At 53.4% G+C, this 26,041-nt stretch overlaps 2 protein-coding genes across 4 annotated transcripts in view; one reads left to right on the forward strand and one right to left on the reverse strand.

Moving 5' to 3' along the window:
• On the forward strand, positions 1-22,398 carry RHBDF1 (rhomboid 5 homolog 1). Of its 3 annotated transcripts, XM_026080612.1 has the most exons (17): positions 1-588; positions 2,637-2,767; positions 8,495-8,708; positions 10,428-10,634; positions 11,421-11,543; positions 11,663-11,823; positions 14,202-14,453; positions 15,085-15,196; positions 16,343-16,417; positions 17,011-17,172; positions 17,285-17,385; positions 18,030-18,093; positions 18,557-18,651; positions 19,609-19,684; positions 20,232-20,332; positions 20,602-20,755; positions 21,640-22,398. In XM_026080612.1, exons 1-17 carry the CDS (start codon positions 415-417, stop codon positions 22,057-22,059), a joined length of 2,622 nt encoding a protein of 873 aa, XP_025936397.1. In that variant the 5' UTR covers positions 1-414; the 3' UTR covers positions 22,060-22,398. The 3 variants fall into 3 exon arrangements, with proteins under 3 accessions (XP_025936397.1, XP_025936398.1, XP_025936399.1); XM_026080613.1 differs by lacking the exon at positions 20,602-20,755; XM_026080614.1 differs by lacking the exons at positions 1-588; positions 2,637-2,767; positions 8,495-8,708 and adding an exon at positions 8,877-8,950.
• A 138-nt stretch (positions 22,399-22,536) lies between these two features.
• The window catches only part of SNRNP25 (small nuclear ribonucleoprotein U11/U12 subunit 25), a 4,895-nt gene continuing 1,390 nt past the window's right edge, over positions 22,537-26,041 (reverse strand). Inside the window, exons 2-5 of the mRNA XM_026080616.1 lie at positions 25,500-25,658; positions 25,331-25,405; positions 24,169-24,231; positions 22,537-22,743 (exon numbers count right to left, since the gene is read on the reverse strand). Of these exons, the coding sequence (XP_025936401.1) occupies positions 24,177-24,231; positions 25,331-25,405; positions 25,500-25,658 (289 nt within the window). The 3' untranslated portion in view covers positions 22,537-22,743; positions 24,169-24,176. The remainder of the gene's footprint in view (positions 22,744-24,168; positions 24,232-25,330; positions 25,406-25,499; positions 25,659-26,041) is intronic.

The raw sequence follows: 26,041 nt of genomic DNA on the forward strand, positions 1-26,041 counted from the left end.
AAGTGCGGTGCTCGGCTTCGGGTGGGCGACGTAGCCCGTGTGAATCACAGTCGGTTTTCAGAGGGAGATCAGTGGCTTTTATTGCTGGAGTTACTTAGCTGGTTGGACTGGATCCAGATCTAATTAAGAATTAATCCGTGACTGCTTCGTATGGAATCTGGATTTTACAGTAGTCTCAGAAAATATTAACGGAAGTGACTCTAAAACCTGTGACTGCAGTCGCTGGCTCAAGGTCCTCTGGACCTTAGAAATGCGCTGTGCTCGGGGTGTCTGCTCCCGGCCGAGCAGCGCCGACACCAGCTGCGATTTCTGAGCACCGGCGAGGCGCTCGGCGAGCGGTCCGGCGTGGTACTTGGGTCCCGTGAGTTGCAGCCTGGAGAAGGACAGACTGCCAGGCCCCGCTGTGCGCCGGAGATGAGCCTGGCTCCCTCCCAGCCACGATTTCTCCCCTCTCCTAGGCCTGAGGACAGACGCGGGACGATGTCGGAGGTGCGGCGTGACAGCACCAGCAGTTTACAGCGGAAGAAGCCGCCATGGTTAAAACTGGACATCCCGGTGCCGGTGCCCGTGTCGGCACCGGAGGAGCAGGTACGGGCAGGAGGCCCGGGGGCGGGCGGGAAGGTCTGCCGGCTGTGGGGGGGATGCGCGGACCCTGCTGCGCTGCGGGCGTGGGGGCACCCGTGCTCTCGGGCAACCCTGGCCGTGAGAAAGGCGGCCTGCGATGGCTGGTCACGAGGCCATGAGCGAAAGGGCAGAACCATTGGGTAAATTTATGATAGTAATAACCCCCACCTCGCGGGCAGTTTGGGAGAAGGGGCTGAATCAGAGGGCGAGGGGAGGTTGCAGACGTATTCAGATCCCTGGATGTGACTGCTGGGAACTCAGTGACACCTGTGGGGACTGTAAAAAGTGCCCTGGCTAAGGGGATAGGGGCTTGAGGTGTGCAAACAAGCATTACCCAAAGGGACTGGGGGAGCGAAGGGCTCCTAGAGAGAGACGCAAGTGCTGGGGAAAGCGAGTTCTCTATGAGCAGGGCATGAATCTGACTTAAGAATAGGCAGGATAATTTGAGGGCCTCATCAGTAACAGTGGAGAAGGAACAGTTACTGGTGGCCCAAAGCTGTTACCAGCTTGAGTAGTGTAAGAAAATGACACAGGAAGAGAAATAAATAACACTGAAGATTGGTGGAATAGAGAAGGGATGATAGGTTAATAGGAATGGTACAAAGTATGAGAGTAAAACATTCATGTTTGTGCTGGGAATAGGAAGAATAACAGGAATTACTGCTACAAGCTGGCAGAAACTCTTACATGTGGGTGAGACCTGGGTAGGATGACTGCTGGCCACTCGTGTGACCTCGCTGCAGGAACGGTGACTACCTGCACCAAAGGCAGAGCCCAGAGAGGTACATATTTGTTCACCTACGTAGGTAAAAGAACAGTTTAGCCATCAGAGAAGTGGAGGGTTGTACAGGTTCCCTGGAGGGGAGTTGAGTGCAAGCTTGTCTTAACAGGGAGCTTGGGTGGGAGCTTTTTGTGATGTGCCTTGGAAGGAAAAAAACTGAGGTTCGACCTGCAGGAGTTGTAAGTGGAATGCAGGGTTTGAACAGTGCATATTGAAACCATCCAAATCGCTTAGATAAGGCTATGATGGATGTTCTCTTACTTGAAATCTCTAAATCCAGCTGGGCATCTTCTGGAGAGATGCTCTTCATGTAGGATGGAAGCTGACAGAGGGACTGTTCTCTGGAAGTCTGATGTGCATAGTAGGCTGGCAGGCTGAGGGTGTGCAGTGGGCTCCTTTGGCTTATGATCGAAGTGTCTATGCGTTGTTTTTGCATAAAACAACAAATAAAAGTTTAAGATCAGAGTAAATTAGTAGTTCTTTGGCTAGAAGGACTGGAGTGGCAAGCAATCTTGAGGCACAGAGACTGGGTCTGACCAGAGAAACAACTGATCAGAGTTTCACTGGCAAGCGAAGCAGAGGGGCAGTTGTACAGGATGAAAACTGCCTGGTGAGCTGCATTTGATAGATGACGTTCAGCCAGGAGAGGCTGGGACCTGAGTGTATCTAGAGAATTAGCTTGTGAGCAAAGCTGATGCAGCTTTCCTAGCTCTCTTAGCCTGTGCTGGGCGGCAGCTGATGTGAAAGCTTTGGGTGAATCTGTGCTGACCTTCTAGTGCAGATCTGGAGTCACTTAGGAAGCAAATCTCTCTTGTCCCCGCTTACTGCACTTGGCTTCACCTTGCAGAGCAGTCTCGGAGCACGTGATTTGAATTGCCTCTAGCTGGAACAAAGCAGGAGGATCCGTTGCAGGAGCTCATGTAACGCAGCTCTCTGAAACTGGACGTCAGTCTGTGGGCCAGGCTAGAGCCACTCTGAACTGCAGCCCACTGCCACATGCAGGTGTCGAGTCCTTGGTGTGGTCTGCTCTGTTCTGCAGATATACTCCTGTTGGTTCATGACTGGCTAATGTGGACATAGTCCTTGTTAGCCTGACTTTGCTGCCCAACTGCGTGCACCCAGCGTGTGGTCAGGGGGACCGTCAAACTGCAGACTTCACGTTTCACACCCTGGCTGGCCCTGTAAAGCATCGCTCGGAGAACACTAACTCCCCACCTGCTTTGCTTTGCAGCCAACAAGACGTCAGGCCTTTCTGCGAAGTGTGAGCATGCCTGCTGACAACACCCGCGTGCCCTCGCTGCCTAACGAAGTGAGGAGACCGGTGCTACAACGACAGACCTCAATCACCCAGACCATCAGGAGGTGAGATGCTGGGCACATGGAGCCTGCTTTAGTGGATTCTGCCACCTGTTGCCATCCTTTATTCATGGTCTTCTGCTTGTCCCACTGCCTGCCACTTACATGGCACTCTGTCACAGCAGGATTGAGTCGTTTCCCTCATTTTCTTTAGTGAGGTTGAGGCAGAGGGTGGGTGTGGGTTGGTCCCCAATATGTGTGCCCAGTAGGGCTATAGAGCATCTCTTCAGTAAGCAAGGAGCCAAGTCCTGGGAGGAAAATTGCAGAGGTCAGGATGATGAGTGGTCCTTGGCCAGTCAGAGACAAGTCTTTGACTGCCCTGTGCCCCAGGGAGCTGCCTTTGCATGCAGGATGGCTGTATTAAGCCCTGATGTGTAGCTCAGACTCTACGGTGTGGTGTGCTGGGCTTGCTTTGGTGCAATATCTGAGAGCACGTGATTGCTGGGGAAGGCAGAAGCCCGGGACACAGTGCTGAGCAGTCCTGGGGCTCGCAGCAGCTTGGCTCCTTGTGCTGGCTCATTTGGCAGGTCTGTGAGATGGCTGAGGGAGCAATGGAGAGTGGGGAGAGGCTATTCCTGTCCTGTCCCCCATGCCTGTGTGAAGGGTTATCAGTCCTCCCCATGTCCCAGGGGTCTCTGACATGCAGCCATGCAGCTGGATGCTCCTTCTCTCCCCATCGCAAAGGCTTATCCTGCTTTGTCCAAAGGGAGCGGCTCCCACAGCTGCTTTCCTGAGATGCCTGGCTTGTATTCCTGGCAGCATGCCAGGCCTGCCACGATGCTGGGAATGTCCCTGGGGCTCCACAGGTCTGGGGCACTTCCTTCTAGCCAGGCTTCACCCACTCACTCTGTGGAGCAGCTTTTCAGCTATGGGGAGAGACTGAAGTCCCACGCGCTGTTTTCCTTCGCCTCAGATGATCCCCAGCTGCCTTGGTGGTGAAGTCCTCCCACAGCATCTCTCTGTGGTCCTGCTCCTAGTGGGGCTTGGAGCTGAGCTGTGGGACGGTGGCCGCTCAAGCTGCTTCTGGGCCTGCCTGAGGCTGACCTTGCATGCCTGGATTGCCTGTTGCCTCACCACTGGGCTCTCATCCTGCTCCTTGCAGCAGGCCAAGCCTCTATGGCCATCCGTGCCAGGAGAATTAGGCAAAAGCATCTCAAAGAGGAGGGGATAACCTGGGAGGGTGTTGCCGAGGCCTTGGCCAAAGGTGCTGCGTGGAAAGGCGAGAGCAGCCTTGTCCCCAGAAATCCTCACAGTGTGCAACTTGTGTATAGGCTCTGGAGGTGGGGGAGGCACAAACCACTTCGGCTCTGAGGGGCACAAATCCGTCTAGGAGAGAGACAGGGCAAAGGAAGCTACAAGTGAGCAAGGAAGGAGCCCTGGGTGTTGGTGGTGGTAGTGAAGCTCCCGCACCCTGAGGGAGGTTGCTAGTGTCCTGCCTAGCGTCAGGGCTGTGGGCAGGTGCACATGGCAAATGTTTTTGGAAGTGCTGCGAGTCTTCTGTTCCAGTGGCATTGATGCTGTTTTGCAGTGTGACATGTCACACGCAGGCTGTGTGCAACACAGGGGTGGCCAAGGCTCTCTTCTCCTGGAGCTGCTGTCCTCAGAGACACTGAGGACTCACAGCTTGCAGGTGCTTTCTGCAGGGTCCTGTGGTTGTGGGTGGGAGGGCAGGTGTGCATGGCAGGTGGCGGTGGCAAGGGCCGCCCAAGGGGCAGAACTGCAGGAGATACACATGAGACACTGAAACTAGCAATAAGAGCATGAAATAATTGGGTCAGAAAAGAGAATGGCCTAAAATCCTGTGCTCCATACGGAGCCAGGGATGTGATGGAGAGCTGCAGACCATGCATCAATAATAGTGTCTTTAGGATTTGTTTTATGTGTCCAGGGAGGCTAACTTCCAGGTTTTCTGCTTAATGCAGCCCCTGGCCCCTCTGATGCACAGAACGTGAAACTCTTGGCACCAGGACTCCCCAACAGCCCTTTGCCTGGGGCTTGGAGGACACAGATCAGGTGTGAGCTCAAGGTCAAGCCTGTGTGATCCAGAACATGGCAGTGGAGTGATTTGGACACCTCAGTGTAGGCATCTAACACCATTTCCAGACTCCCAGGGTGCCTGAGATGTCCACATGGGGTAGCAGATGTGGCACAGATAGACTCGTGCCCCAGGTGAGATCCTGCCGGAGGACATTTCCAGTGGCATCAGTCACCTGTGTCTGAGCAGAACATGTCTCAGCCCGCAGCTACCTTTGTGGATTCACACTTCAGTGCCCAAAGTCAGCCAGTGGGATCTGTAGCTGGATTTCTGGGCAGAACTCAGAGGTTTGGGGGCAGAGGGGGAACGCAGCATCCTTGGTGTCCTCGAGAGCAGTGGGAAACATAAGTCAGGGATGCAGATGCACTAAAGGGACTCAACAGCCTACTGGGTTTGAAGACGGTGGTGTGTGTGGCTTGAGTTTGGTTCTTTCCTTTAGGTCGCGCTGTTGGCCAGAGCCTGCTGCCATGCGCAGTATGGCACAGCTGCTGCAGATGGGACTAAACGAGGAGAGAGGGAGGTGCTGGATGCAGGTCACTGCCCCTCTCCCCAGCCCAGCGGGCTCCTTCCCTTCAGCTCTTTTTTTTTTGCAGCAGACAGGTACGGTTTCAAAGGAGTCAAACCATGCCCATTCATGGGCACCGGGTGGGCAGGAGGTCCCTGAGAAAGCGGCAGTCCCTGCCCCGATCGTTTTTCAGGTACTGGTAGCACTTGAGTGTGAAACCCACCCCTGCATGTGTGCGCAAGGGCTGCTTTGAACTGCACAGATTGTGGCTGTTGCTGGGACCAGATTGCCTTCCCAGGGGCCGGCCAGGAGGCCCGCAACAGGGCTGAGAGTGAGAGAGTTTGTGCGTGCATCTAACACAAAATGATGGTCACTCCTACTAAGTATGTAGGCAGCTGTCAATAAATAGCATGGAAGTGACTAACGAGCTGTCCACCCACCAAGCCTCACTCCCTCTTGCCTTTCCTAACAAGCTGTCAACCTCCTGGTGTTTGCTGTAGCTGGAGCATCTCCCCAGGGCAGCAGTTGTGCAGCCTGCCTTTGCTAGCATCCACACCACACATAGCATATATGTATGTCAGCCCCCAAAGCCTCCTTGGGGCAGAAGGGGAAAGAGAGGAAGCCACGCTGAACGGATGTTAGTTGTAAGAGGTCCAGACGGGGCTCAGAAGCTGGTGAATCTGACCCTTCCCTCTTGACATCATAGGACATCATTAGCACATGCTAATCCAAATGACTGTCTTCTTTTTGAGGTGGAGGTCTTCTTAACATCAAGGAGATCAACCATTCCTGGAGTCCGGGGCACACCCAGCACAACGGCCCATCCATGATCCCCCTCCCTTCCCCAACTGAAGCGCAGTGAACTTATGAATGAGATGGACAATGTGACTGTGTGTCTGGCAGGAAATGGACCTAATGCCCTGGAGTCCCTTTCCATCCTTGCCTTCCTCGCTGCTACCCTTGGCCAAATCCCACACTGGCACCACATCTGCCTCTGACAACTGCTTGGGTTTGGGCTCAGGCCCTCGGGCTGATAGAAGAGCTTGAGAGCCAGCCCCTAATGTTGGTTCATTGATGGCTGCAGTGCTTTAGGAAGTCTCTGTAGGAGGTGGTGAGATTCCCCAGCCAGAGGGGGTGTTCAGTACCTTCCTGGGGCACTCTGGATGCTCTGAACTCCATAGGCAGCTCTCCTGGACCATCTCAGCTATGGTCAGAAAGTAGGACAGATCTTTACCCTGGGCCTGAACCAGCAGTGATCTTTGGCAGTTTAGGAGTGGCACTCACTGTGCAAAGCACCTGCAGTAGTGCTTGTGCTTCCAGGTAGTGGGAATACAGTTTTAGAGGGCTCTTGGGCGCCACTGTTTGCCCAATGGCCAGTCATCAGCAGGCTCATACAGATGCAAATGACTCTGTCTTCTCCCTTTGAGGAGTGACCCACATACTGGCTTGTCCAAGGTTGCCTTGGTGTTGAAATACTGGTTGCAGAAGTCTATGACAAGCCTTCTGAGTTGTGTTGTAAAGGTTTTTTGTGTTGTGTGTTATACCTGCATTGGGAGAGAAAGACAGAGTCCTTGCTTCTGTCCTGGTGTCTGCCCAGACAGAACATTTCCTCTGTGCTATGGACTTGGTTTGGGGGTGTTGGGCTGGGTGCTGACCCTAGGCCTTTCCAGTTCAGAGATGAATGTTGCTCTGACAAGGTGTGGGTCTGTGGGAGCAGAGCAATGCTCCGAGATGCGTGTAGCCCCTTCTCTGGAGCTCTGGCCCTTACTGACATGCTGTAGGCATTAGGAGAAATTTGGGTCAGTGAGATCAGGTAAGATCTAGCAACGGCCCACTTGACCTTGGTGCCTGTTGAAAGGGTTTGTTGTGGGTCACTGGGAGAATGGGGGCAGGCTGAGGGTAGTGCATGGTCATTTGCAGCTGGAGGTGCTGGATGGAAAGAAGGGTTTTGAATGTACATGTTTTTACATACTGGCAGGACATCTTGACCTTTTCATTGATGCCATTTTTGTTCTTCTATAGAGCAAAATAAGCAGAACATAGGGCTAGTTCTCCATCTCAGATGGATGGCAGAATCCATGTGCATTGGCTCGGTTTACTTGCGTGACCTAACTCTAGGTTTAACCAACCACCTACTCCAATGTATGTTTTAATGCTCCCTTTATGATCTGTGAGATTTTGCTGCCTCCTCAGCAGCTGGTAATCCTGCTCCTGAGCAGGGGGCTTGAGGCCAGGATTTTGGGTTTGGCTTGGAAGGACTTTCAGGTTTCGGCACTTGGGCCAGACAACTGTGGGCTGACACAGCTAGTCATCTTCTAAAGCAGGATTAGCCGCAGTGGGGAAGGCTTGGCAGGCCTGAGATGGTCTTTGTAGGTTTACAGTACCAGCTGTCCTTCAGTATTTGATGCAGGTTGTTAGTCTGATTTACACCTATCCCTCCCTGCCTTCCTTGGGGTTTTGCTTCTGATCCAGTGCTCTTCTGTGACAGCAGCCGCTTGGCTGTGCAGGCTGGTGTGTTCCCAACAAACCTTCCCCGTGGCTGAAGCCTTGGGCTCCTACTTCTTGCCACCAGCAGCTCAGAGGTGTGTGCCTGTCATAGCAAAGCTCAGGACCACAGCAAACCTCTGCCATTATAGTTACCTATGAGCGGGATGGAAATCCTGCAGCATGGCATGGAGAAGTTGGAGATATATTGGTAGTGTGGGAGAAGGCTGGGAAACAACGGTGAATTCTGGTGGCTTCTGGGAGAAGCTGCAGAGTCATGAAACAGCACAGTCCCACCATGGTGGGCCTAGAGCTGGCCAGAAGGTGGTAAGTGTTCCATGGATGGTTTTTAAAGAAAAATCCCTTTCATCTTTTTTTTTTTTTTAATTTCTGTTCCATCTCTTTTTCTTTCCTTCTAGAAAACCTCAGAACTAACTGTCCTTTACACACAGTGAATCTCTTCTGTCGTTTGTTTGTTTGTTTGTTTGTGCGTGTGTTAAATGACAGAATGTCATTGGTGGGTGAACATTTCTGGCCAGCATCTGTCAAAATATAAAAACCAGGCTGAGAACAGGCTGTGAGATGCTCATGGGGAAGAATTCTGCCTGCCTTTGGACTGGGTGGGCAGGAAATGGCCACCAGGACTTTTAACTTGCCTAGTCCAAGCAAACATAAAGCTCCTGTGCACTTGTGTGTTGCAATCTTTCAGAGGTACAGCAGACTGGTTTGGGGTGAGCAAAGACAGTGACGCTACTCAGAAATGGCAGAGAAAGAGCCTCCGCCACTGCAGCCTGCGGTATGGGAAGCTGAAACCTCAGGTCATCCGGGAAATGGATTTGCCCAGCCAGGACAATATTTCTCTAACAAGCACAGAGACCCCCCCTCCGCTCTATGTTGGGCCTTGCCAGCTGGGCATGCAAAAGGTGAGTGACACCTAGGACAGAGTCAAGGCCGTGAGCTTCCTGCCTCCCTGGAAGCTGTGGGCTTAGTTCTGCCCAGATACTTCTGGTCTGCATGCTCAGACACTTATCAAGCCTCAGATACATTTTGGCATACTCCCTTCTTCAGCAGCCTCTCTCCAGTCTGGTTGGCTGAGATCCTACGACTCTTTTGGTGACAGGCTCAGAGCTGTGTCTGTCACATCATGACGCTGGTGCCATGGCAGGTGATTAGACTCATGGGCAGCATGGCCAGAGGGTTCTCAACTCAGGCTTACTGCTGCCATTTTGCAAGGGCAAAAACCTGTAATTCACAGAATGGACTGTACCCTGGACCCCGGTGTACGGTAGGGAGCCAGTTGTCACTCAGGACACTTGCCTATTGAATCCTTGCCCCAAGCTGAATGCGGGCAGTAGCACAAGTATTGACCTCCTAGAAATCTGGCTGTGTTGTAGGACTTCACAAAGTGTCTCTGGCATCAGCTGCATTACAGCTCTGCTCACGGGTCCTTAGAAATGTTTTTGGGTGCCTGCAAAGTGTATCCAGCACCCCCCTACTCCCTGTCTTCAGCGCTGACCCCAGGAGACTGGACCCCATCAAACACATTCAGTCAGCAGCATTTAAAAGCTAACCCACAATATACTAGCTCTTCTCTTTGCTCCGTTCTGTGGTCTTAAGGGATGTGGTATTAGGACATCAGTGAGAACCACTGCAAGGTAGGCAAATGGAAAATGAATTCCCCCCAAAGCAAGTTAGACTGTGACTTGAAACCTGGCTGCGTCATTGAAGCAGAGGAGAATATTATGCATCTTTTGATACGAGTGTCACCTTGTGCTCTTTCTCACCAACTGAAGTGTCTTGCACTTAGTCTTTGGTCACAGAAGACTCAGGTGTGCTGTGGGGCTCTACGTGAACTGCATTAAATCAGAACATGCTGTCAGTAGGTGTAACCCCATAAAGCTTCCTGTTGAGTGTGCAACTGTGGGTAAAAAAGATCATAAAACATTAGGATAAAGTACAGAAGTCATATGGAAACCGCAGCTATGATGATGTAAGGAGAGAAGCAAGGTTTGGAGCTGAAGGTGATGTTTTCATTAGATTGGTTAGCATATTTGGAAGAAGTGGGAGCTTCAGTGGGTAGAGCCCCAAAGAGGGGCTTGCAGCTCCTGGAAACTTGTCTGCTTTTTCCTGCTGTTATAATGTAATTAATAGAAACAGATATAAATCCACAGTTAACCTGGCTGCTGTTTGAGTCCTGGGCTGTTCAGACTCAGATAGGAAACTAGCTAGAGAAAGAGCACAGCTGCATTCAGGATTTGTCAAACTCCTGTTCATGTAGCACATCCTCCTACTGTAGAGCTCACTGGCACAGAGGATGAATAAAAGCAAGAGTGCAGGAAGGACTGAAGAAGGTTTGGAGTCCTTTATGAACATAAGGAACATTCTGGGTTAAAACTGTCAATACCAACAAAAAAAAGGGAGAGATTTGAGGACTTGCATTTGTGACTTGGAGCCAGGGTTGAGCTTGGGATATGTTATTTGTCATCTCCCTACTGTAGAATTGCTGTCCTTTCAAGCCTGGTTTCTGCTCCATCTCAGGAGCCCAGCCACTGTAGTGGTCTCGGGAAGTTTTCTTGGAGGGAGGAGGGCTTGGTGGGCAAGGGTTGAGGGTGCAAGGACTGATAGGACTCCTCTCTGGGCAGATCATAGACCCCTTGGCCCGTGGCCGAGCTTTCCGCATGGCTGATGACAACGATGGCTGCAGCATCCCACACACACCGATCACGCCAGGTGCTGCATCGCTCTGCTCCTTCACCAGTTCGCGCTCGGGGTTCAATCGCCTCCCACGACGGCGGAAACGGGAGTCTGTTGCCAAAATGAGTTTTCGAGCAGCTGCAGCTTTGGTGAAGGTACTGCCAGTGGGAGGGCAGGGACCAGTCTGGCAGCAGGACATGGCCCTGCTCTGGGAGAGGGGTGAGAGGGAAGGAGCTACCTGTGTGTGGGGAGGTTGATCACGGGGAGAACAGTGGTGGGGGACAAGAAACCAGGTCATCCTGCTGTCCTGTCTCTGCCACTTGTCTAGGAGGGAGGATTTATGAGAAGGAGGGGAGTTGGTTGGGCTTCAGTATATGCCTTGTTCACCCTTTATCAGCCTGGGGGCCTCATTTCCCATGACCAGCAGCCTCAGAGAGTCCTAGCAGGTCCAGTTCACCCTGCCTGGACCTCTGGGTATCTGTCTGCACCTGGTCAACAGTCATGGCAGAGCAGAAGTACCTGAGCCTCTTGTGCAATGCTCTTCCACCTTGCACAGGTTCAGTTCTCTTTTCTTGTGTGGCTACTGGAGCGCGGGGCTGTGCCACAGCCCCGAGGGGGGCCAGCATCCCTTTTGCTGTGTCTGATGCCACATGTCACTGCTGTTTGCTCAGAGACGTGATTGTACAACACGTGATAGAGGAGCATGTTGCAGGCCTTGCCTGTCAGCCCCTATGGGAGATGGGTGCTGCGGGTCAAGAAGTGGGATAGGATTTGTGAGTCTTGCAAGGAAGGTGTCAAATACCAGCAGGACCACTGCGCTCCACAGGTGAACGTGAGCCGGTTCAGCGCTGGGGCTAGCCAAGCGCTGGCCAGGGTGTCATTGCCTGGGCCTGGGGGTCAGGTTTCTCACAGTGACTTGATGCTACTCTCTCCTGCTGCAGGGTCGCTCTGTGAAGGACAGCACCCTGAGGAGGGCTCAGCGACGCAGCTTTACCCCGGCAAGTTTCCTGGAGGAGGACACGGTGGATTTTCCAGATGAGCTTGACACTTCTTTCTTTGCTCGGGTGAGGGGCAGGGCGCTGGCATGGCACTGGGTGCCAGAGGCAGTGCAGGACTCTCCCATGACTGATGTCTCAAATGTGATGATAGCTCCTTCTGATGGGACTTCTGTTTCTTTGCCCAGGAAGGAGTCCTCCATGAGGAACTCTCTACTTACCCCGACGAAGTGTTTGAGTCACCATCGGAAGCTGCAATCAAAGATGCTGAAGTGAAACCTCTGGATCAGACGGATCTCACAGGAGGTGCCTTGGACAAAAATGAACTTGAGAGAAGCCACTTGCTACTGTGAGTATCTTCCTGAGAGCTGTCAGTGCCCGTTGTGGGGCCCCCAACCTGGTCAGAGCAGGACCTTCTGTGCTGGGCAGCTGGTGGAGTGAAACCATCACTCCTGTGTGGAGTATGCGAGGGTTCGAGTGCTGTGGGCACTTGGAGTGGATCCGGTGTGTGACCAGTACAGTGACTGGTTCTCTTGAAGTCCATCTTTGCTTCTCTTGATGCTTTGGGTGAGAGACCTCCTGCTCCAGCTACCCAGGCATGTGGAAGGTGGCTCTGAGGGCACCTCTGCAGTCTCTCCAGCAACTTCCACCTTTACATGATGCGTTTCAGAGGCTGTATCATGCCTTGAGGAAACAAAAGTCACTTTAAACCAGCTGTGCAGATGCTCAGGGCCCAGCTTTCAGCTATGAGAATATAGCAAAGATGAGAAGGCTGTTGCCATTGCCACAGTCACCAGGAACTGTTGTCTTGCTCCAAGGAGCGGTGTGAAGCATTGCTGAGTGTCGAGCCATGCTGCATTCCTCACTTGAAACCAGAGAAAGGTGTGGCGCCGATGCTGAGAGCCCTGCAAATATGTGGGTGGTACTGTGCTGTGTGCCTAGATTTTTTCCACCTGAGTAACTGGTACTGAGTAATTGCTCTGTGTCATTCCTGAGTTGGCTCTGGCTGGCTGGCGGCTCACCCCAGCAGAGAGCTTTGCTAGGTGTGAACATGCAGCAGACAGGGAGAAGGTCCTTGTTGTGATTCTGCCACTCACAACCCATCTTGCTGGTGCTTTCCCTTCAAGTGTTTCCAAGACCTTGACTCAGTCTTAACGTAGGTGGAAGTAGCACATGGTGGGAGTTTGGTGTCTCTCCTCTCAGACAGTCTGAATCTTCTTGCCTCCATTTGTATCTCCTCAAATGGTTTTTATTTACTGAGGAAAATACACTTCTTTCACACTTCAGAGAAATATTATCAGAATGCCAGTCAGGTGTCCTTTCAGATAGCCAGGGTTTATCTTGGCATAGGCTGATTGCAGAGACCAGCACAGGAGATACTGGGAAACAGTACGTCCCTAGCACAGAAACAACTTGAACTCTCAGGGCAAAAGCAAGCTGTAGTGGACTCTACACCTTTTATTGGAGAAAGGCTTCCCAAGAGACATGTCATGGAAGGGTTGTCCCAGTTGGGGCTTTCAGCTTTGTGAAAATGTGTCTTCTGCTAGGTGCAATATTGCAAAGAGATGAAGTTCCACAGCAGTGTTTTTGGCTAATGAGGTATCAGTTTCTCCCTCATCCTGTTGCTTGTCCATGCCCCAAAGCTGTGGTGACTTCTCCGAGATGCTCTGGTGAGCAGTGATGCTTCAGATTTTTATTACGCTGTTGAAGCCTGATTTTGTTTTTTGTTTTTTGTTTTTCCTGAGAATTGCGTGCATCAGGACAAATAAAGGGAATGGTGGAAGACAGGTCCTGAGAGGTAACTGGCACAGCTTGCAGCATGTGACAGTGTCACTGTCTTGGTCTGGAAAGGTGCTTGGATTTCTGCTCTTCTCTTCTGTCCAGTTTGATGGGCACTGGGTTTGACTTGCCATTCTGATTACAGTAAAATACTTCAAGGGTGGATTTCCCCTGCAGGGCAAAACTGCACTTCCATTTCATAGCAGAGCAGTAAGAGGAATGAAGTAGAGGAGGAAATAGATGTACATGAGGGTTAGAGCAGAGTCTTTGGGCTGCTGGCCCTGGAGATGGTGAGGACGCAGCCCTGGATATGTCATATGGCTTCTATTCCTCTCCATCTTTTTTGAATCAGAGACCTCTCAGTCAAGGCTAAAGCTGAGAGAGGGAAGTGGTCACATGGTGCTGCTGCTGCTCCCTGTTGCAGAATCCATGCTGGGAGAGTGGAAACCTCATCTCCCCAAAATGAAAATGCCCCATGACACCTGGCCATGGCCTTCTCATTGTAACCTGTTGCTGAGAGAATTCTGAAAAGCTTTGAGAGCTCCTTGTTGATGTGGCTTAGTTTGGCACAGCTTCCTTGAGCCACTTTCTGCATGTGGTCCTACACCATCATCACACAGAGCTGCATAACTTTGGAAGTGCATCTGCCGCTTCAAGGTCCCTCATCTGCTATCAGCTGTGGCCCAGCCCTGCTGGTTGGGTGTGGAAGGAGCCACGGAGAACACCCGATGGGTGCTGGAAACAAGCAGGGAGCCCCAGGGCTCTTCCGTGTGACTGGAAGCCTGTGCAGGAGACATGCTTGTTCGTAACACGCCTGCACAAAATCCAGACATGGAGACATGCTGTGGGGGAAGAATGAATAGAGGGGCTTGTTTTGCTGGAGAAGGGCTGATCCGTCCTGCTGTGCCATGGAGAAGGAAACCATTTCTGTCCCGCTTTGTGTTTCAGCCCACTGGAGCGAGGCTGGAGGAAGCAGAAGGACGGGGCCCTGGCACAGCCCAAAGTCCGCTTGCGGCAGGAGGTGGTGAGCGTGAGCCCGCAGAAGCGTGGCCAGCGCATCGCCGTCCCTGTCAGGAAGCTCTTCGCCAAGGAGAAGAGACCATACGGGCTGGGAATGGTGGGGAAGCTGACAAATCGCACCTACCGCAAGCGCATAGACAGCTATGTCAAGCGGCAGATCGAGGACATGGACGATCACAGGTGAGAGTCGCGGTCACAGGAGGTGTCCTGACAAAACTAGCAAGTGAATGAGTGCCATTGCCCCTCGGGGACTCGGGGCACTGCCTGAGGATGGTTGGGTGAAACATGCTGCTCGAGACTGTATCCCTGAAGCACAGCATCACTGAACTGCAGCAGAGAGCAGCACATTGGCATCACCAGGCACTGGGAACTCGCCCCGCTCCTTGTGTTGCTTTGGGTGCCATTATACCTGCTGTTGGTGAGGGATGGTGGGTCTCTGCCCTGCCAGTGCTGTCCTGGGAGGGAAGATGAACAGGAGGGCACAGGTTTCCCTGTCTCTGATCGTTCCCCTAAAGTCATTATTTCAGACACGCGGCACACACTGGTGTCAAGCTTGTATGTTCATAGTTGTTTTTCTTGGCAGAGGGTGGCTTGCCCTGTGCTGTGGGGGGTCAGAGTAGACAGAGGGTTGTCTGCCAGCAAGATCTTAGGTCATTGCCTCCAGTCTTGTTCATCCCGGGTGATCTTAGCCCTGTTCCCTGGAGTATGGCAGGCCCCTGGGGAGAAACAGCAGGTTTTTTCCCGTGCTCCGTGAACAGATGTAATGTGCCTGGATTTCAGCCTTTGATCTTCTCCCTTTCCCTCCATCCAGGCCTTTCTTCACATACTGGGTCACCTTTGTGCATTCACTCATCACCATCCTTGCTGTGTGCATCTACGGCATCGCCCCTGTGGGGTTCTCACAACATGAGACTGTTGATTCGGTAAGTAAATCCCCATGACCTGCCTGGGGTGTGGTTGCCTCTCAGCCGTGACGTGTCGTAAGCCCCAGCATTTCGGCTACTTGTCCGCAAGCCTTGATAGCTGGACACCAGTCATCCAGCCTCGGGGCGCTGCCTGCAGCACCTCTGTGAGCCAGTCTCGGCCTGTGCACCGTCCGCTCTCCCTCCTGCAGCCACACTGCTCTTGCCGTTGCTTGCACCCGTGGATCCCGTGGCAGCTGGACTGCGTTCTGGGTGGGCTTGGGTGCGTGCCTGGGAGTTAGGGCTTTTAGCAGTTAGCTCTAGCTGGAGGAGAGGTGATCCCGGGCGGGTAGAAGACTTGCCAGCAGCACTGGGACTTCTTTCAGCTGTTTGCAGGGCAGTGGAGATGGGAACCCAGATTCCTGGCAGTCGTGCAGGGGTGGACTGAAAGGGGGTTTGTCCAGGCCCCTCAGCACTTGGCACGCAGCGTGGCGGGCTCTTTACAGGCTCTGGTTGTGTCCTTGCTGGGAGCCCCTGGAGCAGCTTGTTCCCCTCCTGGTGGAGACCGGGAGGATGTTCACAGCAGGGAAATGTTTCAAATCTGAGTTAACTTTCTGCAGCAGCTGTAGGAATCTGCTCCTGCTGAGAGCAAAACTGACCTGTCCGGCTTTGAGAGCTGATCTCAAAGCTGTTTGTAACCTCCCCATGTGCTGTCAAAAATCTCTCTAAGGTATGCGTCCCTACAGCCGCGTCCCCGCTCCATGTGGTGGGTGCTCTGTGGTGTCTCACCACCTGCTGCCTCTGGGTGTCTGTGCCTGCACCACTGGCATGAAAGATGCTGCGCACACCTCTGCCCTGTGTGAAGCTCTCTGCAAGCTTTCAACCATACTCACGTCTCCAGGCCTGGGATTTTCTGACAGTCAAAATAGTCAGAGATAGACATTTTAAATGAAGTCTTAGGGTTGCTGTGCCCAAGCTGAGTGATGTGCCTTGATGGCGGTTTGCCTGCCGTCTTGGAAAGGCCAGTTTGAGAGAACCATGTGCCCAGTCATTTGATGTGATTTCTGCTTCTCTCATGGGTGCCCTCTGCTCTCACCAGGCCCCTCTGCTTGCCCTGCCACCCCTGCGGGCAGCAGCTCACAGTGCTCTTGCTTTCCCTCCTCTCAGGTCTTACGGAACCGTGGGGTTTATGAAAACGTCAAATATGTCCAGCAAGAAAACTTCTGGATTGGCCCCAGCTCGGTGAGCACCGTCGGCTGGGACTGTCGGTGGGTTGAGGGGGCTGCGTGCCGCAGCTGGGCCGCCCTGCGGGCCGGAGCCCTCCGCTGCTCGGGGCCTGGTGCCAGCAGCTCCCCTCGGCTGGGCTTTCCATGGGGCCCTGCCGTTTCTGCGAGGGTGCAGCCGTGCGCCCTGCCCCAGCAGCCCTGCCGAATGGGTTAGCGGGAGGCTGGGATGGAGCGTGGTGCTCCTGCTTTGCACCCTGTCTCTGCGAAGCCAAGCACGGGGCCAAGAGAAAATACATGAGTCCTGTGACAGCTTTTCTGAGGCTGGTTCCCACTGGTAAAAGCCGTAATGTCCCAAAGCCTCCTTTCCCATCCACAGTACTGGCGTTGCTGAGGCCGCGGTCAAGTAAATCCCTGGACTCTGTTTTGGGATTGCTTCTTCAGGGCAAATGTTGAGAATATGTCTGTGTGCAGGTATCCCTTGTGCAGGACTCGTCCCTGGTCCCTCGGGCCCTGGCAGGGATGCCCCTCGCAGTGTCCCCCAGCCTGCTCTGCCCTGGGCAGCCCTCACCTGCCCCTCAGCTGAGCTGAGCGTTTCCATCTCTCTTCCAGGAGGCCCTGATCCACCTGGGGGCCAAGTTCTCACCGTGCATGAGGCAGGACCAGCAGGTGCACAGCTTCATCAGCGCCAAGCGAGAGAAGGAGAAGCACTCAGCTTGCTGCGTGCGCAACGACAAGTCGGGCTGTGTGCAGACCTCGGAGGAGGAGTGTTCGGTGAGCGCAGGGGCCCCTTTCCCACCGTTCCCGTGGGCTCAGGGCTGCTTCTGTTGATGCCCCTCCTGCCCTGGCCTTCACAGTGATGCATCTCCTCTCCCCTCTCCTGCAGTCCACCCTGGCCGTGTGGGTGAAGTGGCCCCACCACCCCAGCACACCAATGCTGGCGGGAAGCAAGAGGCAGTTCGGGTCCGTTTGTCACCAGGACCCCAGGTAGGTCCTGCCTAGCCCAGCTGCCGTCCTGGGGCCACCAACGTTGCTGTGGCAGTGGAGAGAGGCATGGTGGACCCAGGCCAGTTCATTGCTGGGCAGGCAACAGCTGCCGTAAGGACCAAGGGGCATGTGGGTGGTGATGTTCTTACCCGCCCTGACAGCTGGTAGAGATCAGGGTACCCGACGGAGGGCAGGTGCTGAGGCTCGCTGCGGCTGCAGGGAAGTTTGAGGCAGAACTTGGGCGCAGGCTGGCCCTGCTCAGTGGTCAGCAGCCATGTTCCCAGCGTGCCTTTGCCCTTGGTCGCCGTGGTTGGGACCAGCTGAATCCCCACTACTGGGGTCGTGCCCACCTGGAAAGGAGCCAACTCCAGCAAGTTGTTGGGCAGCTGTGCGCTCTCTGGTGGCTGCCTTCTGCTGACGGTGCCATCTCTGCTCACTGGAAGGAGACTGTGACCCCCTCACTAGTGGCTTTCAGCAGATCTTTGGCTGATCCAGTGTAACGTGTTGCCAGCCCTGTCCCAGGGCCAGAGGAGACCTGTGGGACAGCAGCCTGGGGTCGGGGCAGTCTCAGGGTAATCCCACCTGCTGCTGGTGGTGGGGAAAGTCATTTCTCTGGGTGATCTCTCGGCTTTCTGTTGCTGCAGGGTGTGTGAGCAGCCGGCCTCGACAGAGCCTCACGAGTGGCCGGACGACATCACCAAATGGCCGGTGAGCATTGCCGGTGGCACGGGACCTGTGCTGGCAGCTGTGATGGTGTTTGCAGCCCTGGGCATCCCGCTGTGTAGAGCCACAGCAGCGTTGGTGGAAGGGCCCCAGGCTCTCTGGTGCAGCCTCTCACTTGCAGCAGGGCTGTTGCAAACACCAGATCAGGGCGGCCTTGGCTTTATCTAGCTAAGGCTTGAAGCCTTCCCAGGCCTCTCGTGGGCCCTGCCAGGAGAATGACTCAGTCAAGGGGCTGTTTTCATCACTCAGCAGCCAGGTGGTGGTGATTCAGGCCCTGGAGGCCCAGGTAGATGGGGGTGTAAGGCACCATCTTGCTGTCAGAAGAAGGCTTTGGGAGGCCTTTGTCTGTGGTTTCCTCCTGGGCTTCTTCCCAAGGGGCTGCTTTGACCTCATCCAGGCAGCAAGCAAAGCCAGGGTTGTCTGAGTGCAACCTGTTGTCATCTTCCAGATCTGCACAAAAAGCAGTGCTGGGAACTACACCAACCACCTTCACATGGACTGCGCGATCACAGGCCGGCCCTGCTGCATTGGGACCAAAGGAAGGTAATGAGTTTTACCTGTGCGGAGAAGGGCTGAGCATTGGGGTGAGACACAGGGGTCCTTTTCCGGTCGTGTGTGCAGCCACTCATTCTCTTCCTTCCTGTGCAGAGCCCAGAGCCCTGCCAGGAAGGAGGAATTGGACATGGAGCTGTGACAGGTCTCCTAGATGGAGCAGAGCTCTGGGACAAGCATGGGATAACGGCCAGCCTGAGTCCTTGGTGTGGGTCAGGGTATCTCGCTCAACTGTTCCTGCAGTCCAGAAGGACTTCTATCTCTGGGAATTAAATACTTGTCCTGGGGAGTTCAGCACTTTTCCTTGGGAAAGGCCAGCTCATTCCTGACATGCTGTTTTGGCCCCAGCATGGTATCGCTGAGCATTCAAGGAGACATCAGGAGACTACCTGCTCTGGGCTTGCTGAGGAGGAAAACATTCTTCTTCATGTTGCTCCTCAGCTTGAGTAGTTACCAGTGCTTAGGCCTGTTTTTTCCTGCTAGGGAGAAAAATCAGTGCTGCCCTGAGAACTGTCCCTCTGTCCCTGAAGGTCATGACAGGACACCCTTGGCCTAGCCCCTACTTTCTGCTTTGCCAGCTGCCCCCCAGCCCCGGAGGTCCAGATGCCCCAAGCTCCCAAGCTGCATTGTTTCTTTCTCGGCTGCAAATAGCTCACCTCCGCATTTGTTTTGCAGTCCCCGCAGGCATGGCATTAGCGTGTATGGTGGCTTGGGCTCGTGTTTGGGAGGGAAGCAGGAGGGGAGTATTGGAGAGTGGTACCCAACTCAAATGGGAATGTATTAATGTATGCATTGTAGAGACACTATAGCATGTCGGGAACAGTTCTTACGGCTGGACCTGGGATGAGGGGAGTGGGATCAGGTGGCCTGGGAGGGCACAGGATGGTCCTTTGTGCCATCTGCATGTGCCTTGCTATTTCTCATTTGAATTACTTCTGCCTTCCCCAGGTGTGAAATAACCTCCCGGGAATATTGTGAATTCATGAGGGGCTATTTCCATGAGGAGGCAACTCTCTGCTCTCAGGTAACTGCTGAGCCAGAGGTTCGGATGTCTGAGCTCCTCCCTCCTGCTCCCCTTAGCAGCGTGGCAAGATCTGGGGGAGGCTGTGAGGCAGTGTGGGTGGGAGTGCTGCATCCTGCCCCCAGGCCAAGCCCCACTGCTGAGTCCCACCTCAAACCCTGGGGAGGTTGCTGACCCAGACGGAAGTGGTAGAGGGATGGCCCTCTGGGGAGACTGGTTCAGGACCTGAGCTGGCAGCCACAAGAACCCAACGCCTGGCCACTGTAGGAGCACCAGGAGTGCAACTGGCTTGCTTCATGGGTGAGCCAGCAGTGATGACTCACTTGTATGTGCATTGGAGTGAAGAATAATGGAGTAAAGCTGCATTAGGATATGGCTGGGGACACGTGATTTTGTGTTGGAGACAATGTTGGGACTTGATGCAGTGGAGAAGAGGGAGGAGAGCTCCTTCTTCAGAACTAGCTGCAGTCTCTGCACGCTGGCCTTGGTAAATGGCCATGCCGGGTGCTGCTGGCTGGCACACCTCGCGACCCTGCTTTTGTTGTCCTAGGTGCACTGCATGGATGACGTCTGTGGACTCCTGCCTTTCCTAAATCCAGAAGTCCCTGACCAGTTCTACCGTCTCTGGCTCTCGCTTTTCCTCCATGCTGGGTAAGTGTAGGTGTAAAGCTTCTGGAGTCCGAGGGAGCCCTGGTCCCTGGCACTGGGATTGTTGAGGGCTGTTGGGCAGGCCCTTCCTTGGGGAACTGGGGGGCTGAGCTGTTGTCCTGGCTGAGGTTCTGTAGGCACTGTTTGCTGGTAGGGATTAGAGGGGTGGGCCAGGCCCGCAGCCCTCCACGAGGCTGGGCAAGAAACACAAGTGAGGATAGGGGATGACTTCAGTGGCTGCTGCTTCAGCTCCTGTACTCTGAACTTGGCAGGATCCTGCACTGTCTGGTTTCAATCTGTTTCCAAATGACGATCCTGCGGGACCTGGAGAAGTTGGCAGGATGGCATCGCATTTCTATCATCTACCTGCTCAGTGGCATTACTGGGAACCTTGCCAGTGCAATATTCCTACCCTACAGAGCAGAGGTGGGTCTCCTACAGACTAGGGTCCCACTAACTTGCCCTGACTGCTGCGCTGAACACAGGCCTGCTCTGTGTGCCTGCGGCAGGCTGGCTGGCAGAGGCAGAGAAAGCAGAGCTGGGCTCATCTCTGCAGCACATGGCTTGTGCAGATTTGTAGCTAGAAAGGCAGCACCACACCATCATCTAACTGCTAAGCAATAAAATCCCCCAGAGTACGCTGGGCCTTCCAAGTGACCGGCCCGTTCTGGCTGCAGTAAGGAGGCTGCCTCTTGCGATGAATGGGCTAATGCTCTTTGTCCAGCCAGAGCATGAGAGGCTCCTAGCAGGCTGGGAATTGAGATGAGATCTGCAGCTAGTGCCAGAGACCCTCCACGTGGGACTGGCAGGCAGCTGAGGATGAGGGCAAAAAGCAGAGCTTGCCTTCCCCACACACTGTCCAGGACTGTCCTTGTCCATGTTCCACAGCTGGGGAAGTCCATGACCATCCAGCTTCACTTCAGAAGACCTGGAAGGTCTGTGGCAGGACCTGGAGGACCATCTTCCAGGAATGGTCCTTCATTGAGGAGAAGTATGTGGTGGGTGGGGTGGGGAGGGAAGAAAGGAGCTTGAGTCTTCACCCTGGTGACTCAGACCACATCTGCCTTCCTTAAACATAAAATCCATTCTGGCAATTGCAGGCCTCATACCTACCTCATTCCCAGGATCAAACCAGGCCCTTTACTCCTTAAACTCCATTATAAGGACAAAGGCTTGGGCTGTGGCATCTCCTTCCCAAGTATTCCTGAACAAGGAGCTGAGTGTCAGATAACTGTAATGCCTGGAGCTGGCTGCAGAAGCCAGGCATGTGGCATGTGGCTGATGTTACTCGTAATGCTCTTCTTCTGCAGGTTGGCCCTGCAGGATCCCAGTTTGGGATTCTGGCCTGTCTCTTTGTGGAGCTCTTCCAGAGTTGGCAAATCCTGGCACGCCCATGGAGGGCCTTCTTCAAGCTGCTGGCTGTGGTGCTTTTTCTTTTTGCCTTTGGCCTCCTGCCTTGGATTGATAATTTTGCTCACATTTCAGGATTTATCAGTGGCTTCTTCCTCTCCTTTGCCTTCCTGCCCTACATTAGCTTTGGGAAGTTTGACTTATATAGGAAGCGATGCCAAATTATAGTTTTCCAGCTCATCTTCATTGCACTCTTCTCAGGACTTGTGATTCTGTTCTATTTCTACCCCATCAAGTGTGAGTGGTGCGAGTTCCTTACGTGTATACCATTCACAGACAAATTCTGCGAGAAGTACGACCTGGATGCACAGCTCCACTGAAAGGCAAAGACTGGCTTCTCGAGCAGGCACTGGAGATGGACTGTCTTTGCATTTGCTGTGCCAGTTCCTTATGGACAGAGCCTCTAATCCAAATGACACTTCTAACCCTGCCCGTGGTTAATTTAAACTGTCTCCTTAGCACTTGGCAGGCATGGTTTGCCTTATCTCAGAAGACTCTGAAAACAGAATGTTTGTGCCTTGTTCAATTGTATTGAACCTTTTCTGCTGCCATTATTTTTATTACACTAGTTTCAGTACTACATTTTTAACCAGAGTTGTTTACTACTGCTAAGGTGGTGATTAAATGGAAAGGTAGCGTTTTAGCTACTGTTAATTGTTCTGCATCGTCTGTGGCTATGTTTGTTACTTTATCTCATCTATGCTGTTCCATGCACCTGTAGGCCAAGTCCTTTTCTAGCACCCAAAGCAAAGCCAGACATGGGTTTGCAGCTGGAAATGAAGTAAGGGCCATAAAGCGTTAGAAAACTGCAGGGTCTCTTTAATCCCTGAAAATGGACACAGCATACAGCTCCGAGGCAGACATTTCAAACAGCAACTACAAAAGCTGTGGCATGTGGGAGCTTCCATTCAACTCTGTTTCCCTTTGAAATGCTACAACCTTTTCCTCTAGGAAGGCGTTGGATCCACAGACTGGTCTTGGTACAGCTGGATTCTCTGCTTTCTCTGTTAAAGAAAGAACAGATTTGGCAGGGACAATAGTCACTGCATGCTGGGCTCTCGTATTACCACAGTATTAGGTCTAGAGTGTCCATGGGGATCACTCACTGCCTTAGGTGACCAGTGGTCATAGGCACCACCAGGCAGATGGAGCTCCTCTGTCAGTGCACATGTTTTCTTATGGTGATGCTGTGAATATGGCAGCATTGAAAAAGGAAAAAAGCCACCGTTATCGCAAAATGACATTTTCTAACCCAGACAGTTGGAGCTGCAAAACAAAATGAGCAAACAGACATTTGGAAAAGCTGATATTACCACTGCTTTTCAAAGTTTTAGATGCATTTTTAGATGGGGGGGATAGGGAAGTTGGCACAATTTTAAACTTATTAAGCTTGAGAATCTTGGCTGCACCATGCGTTTACATGTGTACATAACTTTTTTTTTTAAAATGACAGTCTGATACTGGAATTATGATGCCCACGTGGGTTACATGCAGGTAAATGTACACATATTGTGCTTCCTGTGCTGGAAGCATTCTTAAATGCATCAGTTGCACAAAAATACCATGAACAAAAGTTGTCTAGCAGTATGTCTAGCAGTATGTCCTATCTTCCCAGAACAATGCATCAGCTGAATTCAAGTCTCCATCAACCAGAAGATAGAGAAACTGAGAACAGAAAATACAGGACGTAAGCTGAGGTCTCTTTTCTCTAGCTTGCAGGAAGATGGCTCAAAATACACCCTCTGTGGAACAGTGGAGAACATGCTGTGTTTGCTGTTGCATTTACTTATGTGCACCCACTGGACATTTCTGTTAACTGTAGGTGCTCTGCATGGTACAGGAAGGAGCAAGGAGCACAGTGGGAGAACAGTTGCTCTGCTTTGTCTGGAGATAGTCTGAGACACAAAGAAGGATCAAATGAGCTGGGTGATGGCAATCAATCACCTGTAGGCACAAAGAGACCTTCTTCATCCTACGGATTAGTTAGCAGCCTGCCACATTCCTGACTGAGCTCTACAGATGAAGCCTAAAATAAAGCAACATCCTAGAAGCAGTTGTAAGGGCAAACAAAGGAATGCTGCACTTACTTACTGAGTCTCAGGACGTTGTGGGAGCAGAGTCAGAGTCCAAATGTAAAACAAGATCAGAGATAAGCTATTGCCAGCACTCAGATACACCATTTCAGGAGCAGCAGCAATGTTAACAAGATGCTGCATTAGCATCCATGGCCTTGAGAGCAGCACAGGCTACAAAACCAAAATGTGGAAATGGACTAGAGCCAGGGTGCGAGCCTCATGCAGACACGGGCATTTAGGAATGCTCTGCTAAGCAGTGAAGAGCAGCAACACCAGCTGCTACAAGCATTTGCCCTAAAGCCCTGGGAAAAGGAATATGATCTGGTAGTTCTTAATGAATTTTTCAGGACTTACCTGACAGGTTACTTTCGAAGTTTCTTTATGAAGCTGACCTCATCGCGGTTTCTAATGCCATACCTGAACAGGGAATTATGCTGTTACATCAAATTCCCCAGGAACCACCACCTTTGACTGACATCCTGTTAGCCTTCTCTTTCCCCTGGGGAGATGGACTCATACTTTCAAGTGCTGTGCTCCAATGCAAGACAAAATAAAATTCTCACCTGCCCAGTAGAACATCCTGCCAGCACGCCAGGATGTGATCATCTGCCTTTTAAACTGCAACACACCCCACGCATACCCATGGATCGATCTTTCAAGGAGAACTTTCCTTAGGTAGAGCTGTCTTTCTAGGGATTTTTCCTGCTCTTGCTAAATCTGTTAATAATACTTGGGACAACTCTCCCCCACTCCCAAAAGGGGGGTGACGAGTGAGTGACATGCTCTAGGTGACCCTGCCTGAGCAGGGGGGTTGGACTAGATGATCTCCAGAGGTCCCTGCCCCTGGCAACACATTCCGTCATTCTCTGACTCCAAACACTCCATCTGATTTCCTCCTTCAGACCACCTTGGAGCCCTCCACCACATAATGTGACCTGCCCCATCTTCCCGTTGGTAGCTGCTCTCCATGCGCTTCCATTAATATATATATATATATATATATATATATATATACACACACTAGTTCCCCCGGATGTGAACTAATGTGGCCCTCTGAACTGATGTGCGCCACGTGCATGACACCATCCCTTGCCTTACCGCTCAACCTTGCTTTTCTGAGGCTAATCTGGTTTCTGCGGGGTATCTAAAGTGTGAACTGAGCAAGCATAACATATTGTGCCTTAGTTTTGGTGTGGACACCCAAGGGGTGATAACGCGGGGCCTGGGTGTGGTTTGGACTGGACAGACGCTCTCAGCGCAGGATAGCCGCGGCTGGGCAACTACCCAAGGCTTCCCTGTCCTGCAGATGGCCTCTCAGCGAGGGAGCGGTCGCACCGCTGTTGAAGTGCTAGACCCAGCTTGCAATGATTTTTCAAGTGGAGAACCTAGCTGAGCCCGAGCACAGCGGCCCAGATTAATCCTGGCCTGTGCGCAGGCTGGACGGACAGCCTGACTCCAGAGCGGCCTCTTCCCTCCCCGCTGACTCGCAGATGCCAGGAAACACTTGCCCACTCACTCTCTCAGCTTCTTTCTGTCGTCTGCCAGTTTTTCTCCAGCGTAGGTTAAGTGGTACGTCCTCCATATGTACTTCCTGGGGGGGAAACGCTCAGGTGAGCGGGCAGAGGGTGTCTTGCCCCCCCCTCCCTCCCGGCAGGGCCCGGCCCAGCCCGCAGCCCCCCGCTCACCAGCTGAGGTGCTGGACGCCGCCCTGCCGCGCCTGCCGCAGCTGCACGTGCCGCCGCAGCGCCTTCTTCAGCTCCAGCACCGAGGCGTTCTGCACCACCACCACGGCTGCGGGGAGAGCCCTCAGCCCTGCACCCCGGCACCTGCTCCCGGCACCCCCCCTGCCCACCCGGCACCTCCTGCCTCCACCGCCCTGCCGCCCTCCGCCCGGCACCTGCTCCCCGCACCCCCTGCCCGCACCGCCTTGCCGCCCTCCGCCCGGCACCTGCTCCCCGCGCCCCCTGCCCGCACCACCCTGCCGCCCTCCGCCCGGCACTCGCTCCCCGCACCTCTCTGCCGCCCTCCGCACCTCCTGCCCACACCGCCCTGCCACCCTCCGCCCGGCACCCGCTCCCCGCTCCCTCTGCCCGCACCGCCCTGCCGCCCTCCGCCCGGCACCCCCTGCCCAGCCTCTCTGCCCTCCCCAGCGCCCCCCGGCCTGGTACCCCCCCACCAGCCCAGTAACACCCCCCACCGGGCCTGGTACTCACTCACCCCCTACCCC

Source organism: Apteryx rowi, unplaced genomic scaffold (genome assembly GCF_003343035.1).
Source record: "Apteryx rowi isolate R43461 unplaced genomic scaffold, aptRow1 scaffold_527, whole genome shotgun sequence".
Taxonomy (NCBI): domain Eukaryota; kingdom Metazoa; phylum Chordata; class Aves; order Apterygiformes; family Apterygidae; genus Apteryx; species Apteryx rowi.